At 35.6% G+C, this 7,892-nt stretch overlaps 1 protein-coding gene across 1 annotated transcript in view; it reads right to left on the bottom strand.

Moving 5' to 3' along the window:
- Positions 1 to 7,892, bottom strand: part of LOC108752600 (protein CEPU-1-like) — a 187,416-nt gene that overhangs the window by 178,962 nt on the left and 562 nt on the right. The window contains exon 2 of the mRNA XM_018493538.1: positions 7,712 to 7,892. Coding sequence (XP_018349040.1) covers positions 7,712 to 7,892 — 181 coding nt within the window. The remainder of the gene's footprint in view (positions 1 to 7,711) is intronic.

Raw genomic sequence — 7,892 nt, 5'->3', positions numbered from 1 at the left:
CTCTCTCTCTCTCTCTCTCTCTCTCTCTCTCTCTCTCTCTCTCTCTTTCTCTCTCTCTCTCTCCCCCCCCCTTCCCCCTCTCCCTCTCTTTCGCTCTTTCTCGGGCACTTGGATTCTGTTATTCCGGGAGTAACGGACGCTCGACGAATTTACTGATTTTCACTCCTAGCACGAAGTTCGACGTCTGCTACGTAACGAGTCAAGCTCTTTCGAGTAGAAGACCATCGAACTGGCCGTCGCCAAAAAGGTCACAAAGCGAATAACGTTAGGTGACGGCGTAACGGTAGGAGAAGGTGGAAGGAGATGGGATAGCGGTGGTGGGATGGAAAGGACCCTAACTTCCTAACCGAATTGTTAACTCGGCAGCAGTCGGACAGGAGCAAACTTGTCCGTTAACTTCTTGCTGAGGAGCGGAGCGAACGAGCGAACAAGGCGGACGATTGCAAAAGAAGAGAACACACGGTGAAGAGGGGTTGAGAAGAGGAGGGGAGAGATACGGTAAAAAGGAAAATCAGCGCAAAGAGGGCTGATTTAGTAAACGTAATTTGAATATCTGATTGCTGCTGGCTTTAAGTTTCGTTGTATCTCCTCGCACTGTGTGGCGCGGAGACGTCTTAACCCATCCCGTCGTCTTCTGTCATTTTCTTGATCTATTCTTTTTTTCCTTCTCCGTCGATCTGTCTGGCTCATTTTATACCCCCCGTTGGATATTTCGCTCGTCCGAAGTGGTACGATGGAAAGTGGCGGGTGGAAAACCTGACTCTGCACTCGTATCCCCTCCCTTTTCTCTTCTCTCGCCGCTAGAGAACTTGAAATTATTTAGATTTTATAACACAATAGCGAACTTTATGAGATGGGCCCCCGGTATACCTCCATTTCCATAAGAATTTAATAATACCGCAACACAGCGCGCAATTAATGTACTTTTTTGCCTTGTTAGAAAGCAGCTATTGCGAAAGGCGGCAATTCACAAAGGAAGACGTTCTTCGCCACGACGTAATAAGAATTATATCCACGGCATAATATCTCGAACGACGCTTTTGACGCAGATTGGCAGAAACGTTGGATCACGGCCTCCATCACGTCGCGTCGTTTGCCGATCTACTCTCGACAAATCCACTTGAACAGGACAACCAAAAGCTATTCTGCCCTGGCACAATCATAAATATCAAAAAAAGAAAGTTCATTCAAATCTTACAATTTGAAATTTCATCAAAATAACTCTCAAAGAAATGCCCAAGAATTATCATAAACGAGCCACATCATTCTGAGCTAGAGTATCAATTAAAGGGCCAGCTTAAAGTAAATTTAAAACAAATTAAAATTAAAATAAATTAAAACAAAAACATCAGTTTCTAATAATATATACCTTTATTGTACAATTCATACAACATACACAAATCACAGGAAAATCAAATTTGTAACAAAAATTCTTAAGCAAAAAATAATCTATTAAGTAAGGAATGTAAAAAACTTGAAAAATAAATGGCAATTTTTTAACTTCAAATTATAAGATCGAATGGAACAAAGCAGATTAATTAACGATGATATCAATTTCCCATTATTTTAACACCTTCAGGTTAATAACGCTCCGCGCAATCGCTCGTGCTTTAAGCTCGATCCTACGTGGAACATTTCAAAGCCAATAAATCGCCGCGCACCTCTCGAAGGCCAGATTTGTAATCCCCCTACGGACTTCTCGGTCGCCCGGTATCACCCTCTAACCGCGTAGCCACAGAGGCTTTACCTTGCCAGTGGATTCAGAAACCGGTTGCGGCAATCTCAAATATTAATGGCCCACGTACACCACGACCACTACTGTTTTAACGTCTTTTTCCTCCGAGGCAATCCTAAAAGTTAAAGAAAAAAAGGAGAGGGAGGGGAGGAGAGTAAGAGGAGTCCTCGGAGGAGTTGAGAAGGGAACGGCTACCGTTGGCCGAACAAATCGCGTGGGACGAAAAGAACATTATCTCGTACATGAAACACGCGGAAAATGATGACCATGAAAAGATCGGCAAATGGTAAAGTTGAAATATCGAAACAATGGAATTATTCTATTTGTGCATTTAAAGAAACGGAGAGAGCTTATTTTAACGGAATGGAGGCTCACGTTACATCTCACGCGCGTGTAAACAACGCGCAAAGAAGAGAGTAAATAATTAATATATTCATGAGAGACACAACAAATAGTGGTGCATATCAAAGATGGAAGTTGTTGGTAGTCGAGAGAACCGAGATATTCGCAAGAAGAGACCACGGAAGAGAAAGCTTTCCTTCCACACGTACGCACGGCGAGGATGCGAGAGAGAGAGAGAGAGAGAGAGAGGAAAAAAAGAAAAAAAGAAACGGGAAGACGAGCTGAAAAGCAGAGGCGGTGAAGGTGCGAAGTTGATTCGAGGTGGGGAGTTGAGCGGAAGAGAGGAGAGAAAACGAGAGGATGAGAGAGCTTCGAGTATTTCGCCAACTTGGTAAGCCGAGTCGAGATCGCTCACGCGAGGATTTCTTCTCGGGAAACACGCTCTCCTTTCCTCACCTTTCGCCCCTTTCTTTTCTTTCTCGCACACTCGTTTCCTTTCTTTACTTCTCACCCGCCCCTCATTCTCTCAGCTCGGTCTGCTTCACTACATCGTGGGACCAAATCTTTCGCGTATAGATTAAGGTACGGAATATCGAGTAATTTGTGATGTCAAATACAGCTATAATGACATGTTTACATACGTACACTTTTCTTGTAATCCGTAGTAAAAAAAAAGAACGAAATAAAAAGGAACGAAATATTAAAAAGTATTAATAATTTATGTATATATTTATGCGATAACATTTTAATATAAAGAAATATAGGGCCGTTTTATAATTAATACTATTACATATTTATTGTAATAATAAATTTTAACAATACAATAATTTATACAATATTAAGTAAAATAGATAATTTGATATAATATGATAATAATTTATAATCTAATAATTAATAATAGAAAATCTACTATTTCATAATACAATAATAAAATTTATAAATTTTGTAAATATGTACATATGTAATATAGATTTATTGCAAATTTGTATACGAAAGATAATTTAACTTAAAATGTCTATTGAGAAATTTGCAAAACTTATTTTTATTATAACGCAAAATCAAATTTTTTCAAGCGCATAAGTATTTAAAAAAAAACGTAGACATTATAAACTGCCTTATTCCCTCTCTCGTTCGTATATACATCACATTATTTAAAAAAAGATATATTTGTTTCAGGAAATTATTATTTCAGGAGCCTCTGCTCCCTTTTTTCTGTTTTTATCCAAAATTTTCTCCCTCAACGAAAGCGTCAGCGTATCTGCCATACACGGATAGGTACCTGCCCGAGGGATGCAGAGAGATAAGAAGAGGGTCGAGAAAGAACGTTCAATGACTGAACCATGATCAAAGATAATTTCCGATCAAAGATTAAGGATTACTCCCGTGAGCCGTACGGCCCGTCTAGGAATCAAAGTCTGCCGAAATATAAAATGCATGAAGCGAAAATCCCAGGGGGTGCGCAGCACATGAAGCTTTCCCTCTCCCTCCCTCCTTTCCTCCCCTATCTCTCTCTCTCTCTTTTTCTCTCTCCTTTCCTCCCCCTCTGTCTCTCTCTCTCTCTCTCTATTTATACGTATATACGAATGTGTATACGTTCAAAAGCGAACAACTCCCAGTCCACCCACTTTATCCCACTTAAAGGCAGATGACGCACGATCGCCGTACACACACTTACATACATTTACCTTGTGGATATTATATCAATAAAGTAGTAACAATAAAATAGTAAAAAGATGATGAAATATACTAGGAAAGATATTTTTTGAATTACCGAAAAGATACTTGCAAAGATATAAAATGCTTCTCAAAATACTATAAAAATATCTCTACTCCTTTTTACACGGATTCCCAAATTTAACTTTAATAAAAGTTTTCGACAAAGTATCAATACACAAAAGCAGAATTGTTTTATTATATAAAAATGTATCTTTATGAAATAAGCTTTGAAAAATAAATAACAACTTCTTCAAATAAATTTGATTGGGACTTTAAATAAACTATTACCACGTGAGTTTATAAGAATATAATTATAGAATATATGTGAACAGCTTGTAATACGTATAAAAAAGGTATTTCGGAATTCCGTTTTTGTTAATTCATAAGTATCGAATCTCTAAACGATTTCCAAGGACTTTTTTCTCCTTTGATAAACCGTACCGTAACCATGATTATCTGAGGGGGATGGGAGCCTTTTACAGAGCTGAACAATTGACCAAAATGTATGGACATCTTTCGTATTTTCGACACGTATAACACACACAGTCCTTGCGCTCTGTGAGGAACATTAGATATTAGATTTAGCACCCTTACAACTGTCGCCGTACATAATTAGGGGTGGCTTCCCCTATCGAAACAGATGGCAACCCTTAGGCTACAAGATAATTTCGCGGAGAACAGTTGGGAAAGCGGTATAGTCCCTGGTACAGAGAACGGCAGTTAAGAGAAAAAGTATAAGAAAGAAAAAGGGAAGAGTAGACCAATACCAACTAACAATAAAAATAGAAAACTTTACACGCCGACGATAAGACATATCGATAAATGCGTGCAAAAAGAGCCAATACGCGATTCAACGACGGTTATCAAATTTCTTCAATAATTCACATTGAAATTAGACAAGCGCAGCAACGGTGGCGGTGGCAGAATGGATATCGGGTTCGTACACCAAGTACGTATTAAACGTAACGGCGGCAAGGCAATCGGCAGTAACCAGACTAAAAGTGGTTTTATTCGTCGTTCAATGCGATCAGATATGGAGACAATGAGAGACCCTCCATATTCCCGATCGTGGACCAGAGATCTATCTATTTCTATTCGACGCAAGACTACGCTACCTAAGAGATTGCACTCAAGGGCAGTAACATGCGAATTGAATGACCATCGTATAAAATTCGCATCCACCGCGACTGCCACCGAAAGAGAGAGAGGAGGGGGTGGGGGGTGATAATGGCCACTCGCCATCCCGATTTCAAGTCCGGCAATCTGTGCGTTCGTAAAGACAATTGGATTTGGGAATCACGCCATCTACCCCAAGGCTTAACGCATCCACATTGTTTCAGTAGAATAAATTCGATTGATGGCCAGCCGATCATGCATTTTTGTTTTCAAATATTTTACAGAAATTCTCACGAAAATCTATTGTCTTTTATTTTTCAAATTCTATGTGTACTTTAGTCCTCATACGTATTGTACAATATATATGTATATGTAATTGTACTCTCGTATTAGTCACATAAAGAATTTTAATTAATATTTTATTAAATGTATATACAATTTTCAATTATAATAAAAATTAATAAAATTTGTGTGTTTTCAATAAAATTATTAATTTATTGCATTTATTCTTATTATACAATAAACACATTGTTATATTTATACAACATCGAAAATAATATCCATACATTTGATATTTAAACATTTATAACAAAAAGCCCACTTTAAATGATTTTAGGATAGAATTGTATTTAAAATTGATATATCGTGGATTTTAATGTCTACTATATATATATGTTTTTTATGTGCATATATATATATATATATATATATATATATATTGTGACAATTTTTAAATGTTTTATTCTTTTTTTAATGATACATTCTGACGTGAATTACAAATCATTTAAAATAGAAGTTTTACATAATAATATTTATAATCGCATCTCACAACGATAGCTATAATAAATGTCTTATATAAATTCTCATAAAGAAACGAAATGTAAGGAAAAAAAAAACGCTTCCACGTAACTACGATGAGGCGTGTACTACGATGTAAACGACACCGACATAAAGAGAAGCATTAATTTGCATCTGCTTTCGTACTCTACCACTTCCGAAAATTTTATTCGCTCGCCGTTTAATTGTAGATTATACGCGAAATAATAAAGTGGGAAGTAAAAGGCGAGTGTGCGGAAAGAAAAGTGTGCCGGTCGGGAGCTTAATACCCGTGTAAGTAGTAGCCACTGCATTACAGTCAGATTCATTTGCATGCACTTTTACATCCTTCCGTCCTCAAAAAATATTTATCGCCCGAGGTTTCACCGTGACGCCTCGCTTATGAATTATGCATGTGAAGCACGCGCGCAGGACGTAGCTCATTCCTAGCGCAATTTCGCCATTGAAGCGTAATTTCAGCAAGCTCGGGTATTAGAGCCCCTCGAGCAGCTTTTTCGTGATAGTGCTTACGAGGAAGAACGAAAAGACGTGTCATTCGAAACGACGATGATCACCTCAATTGCGTCGAAAAGAAGAGTGTCGTGCGTATTAACTTTATGCTACACGTCCTATGTATGAGTATGAATTTTATTTCGTAAGTATTTTATTTCGTGACGAAATGTTTTTTTTTCACCGTCTTAATTAGCCATGTAATCGATGATACTACTCGTTGTATCATTAATAAATAATTATCTTTTTTATTTCTTAAAAATTATAATCAACGGATTTTTAGATTTAGAACGCATCTATAATCTATATATTTAAAAAAAGATAATTTCTTTCTAATATAAATATTAAAATGATATATTATTGTATTGTTTTATATTATACATAATATACATAAATATAACATTAGATATATATTGTTATATATATATATGTATATATATATATATATATATATATAATAGATAAATATATAGATAAATATATCGCAAAATTTAAATTTATTGTATAAAGTTCTTCTGAACTTTTGTTTTTAATTGGAATAAGAAGAGTCGACTCTAAATTTAGAAATACGTACAATTTTTCTTTCTTATAAAAAACTGATCTCTAAAATTATATTTCACCAACTGATTACTTCACAGTGCAAATTAGTAATTCATTTTCGTCGTATATTACGTTGCTAAACGTAAAGCTACAATATATCGGAACATTGTGTACCATTGTCAACGCCAGATTTAACGTGACCAAAATGAAATCCGAGATTACCGATCGAATAGTATAGGTTTAAGTCACCATACAAACAAACGTGGGAGATACCAGCGGGGGATATGTGGTTTATAGATAAATAGTTTATATTTAGATCGTGTGAAACTTTTGAAATATATACTAATCAAGTACAAAACTGGAACTATATAATTAATAGCGGAATTAAACCTTTATAATTGATACAACGCTATAGATTAATGTAATTATAATATATATTGTATTATATAGATAATTATAAATAATTATGTATAACAAACTCATAATAAAGTTATCTATCACCTCTGTTGTAAACCAAACCAAAAACGTCAATTTATAATACACGAATATTATATTGTACATACGCATAATATAAATTATTTCGAATATTTCTTGACTGAAAAATAAGAGGATTTATTTTTAATTATTTACTTTCTATGGAATCATTTTTACTGAATACTACAGAATACTGTAAATATAATATTATATGACTTTCTTTAATAAATATCAATTTGCATTTTTTTTTTTAATTTATATTTAACACTCACGAAATCCTCAGGAATCTTATAGGTGTTTTAATAAATTATTGAGACTTCAATTATTATACGAAACGGATTTATCGGTAGTTATAATTTCATATATAGAATTATAAATGATAATAATTTGACTAAACTAAAATCAACAATTATACATATACTTTATCTTCGAAAGATCGCGGTAAGACAAATTTAACATTACCAGTAGTAAACGCTGCGAATGTTGACCGACCAATCTGCAGTAGAAGGCAAGCGAAAACAAAGACCGTCACCATCCTCGGTAGAAAATTAACAGTCATCCCCTTCCTCCTTCCAGCATGTAGCTGCATCACCGATATCCGATTAACAAATTCGATGTCACGAGTATAAGATCCGCATTCGCA

Source organism: Trachymyrmex septentrionalis, unplaced genomic scaffold (assembly GCF_001594115.1).
Source record: "Trachymyrmex septentrionalis isolate Tsep2-gDNA-1 unplaced genomic scaffold, Tsep1.0 scaffold60, whole genome shotgun sequence".
NCBI lineage: Eukaryota > Metazoa > Arthropoda > Insecta > Hymenoptera > Formicidae > Trachymyrmex > Trachymyrmex septentrionalis.
The sequence above is the reverse complement of the archived record's forward strand: the minus strand, read 5'-3'. Positions and strand labels throughout refer to the sequence as shown.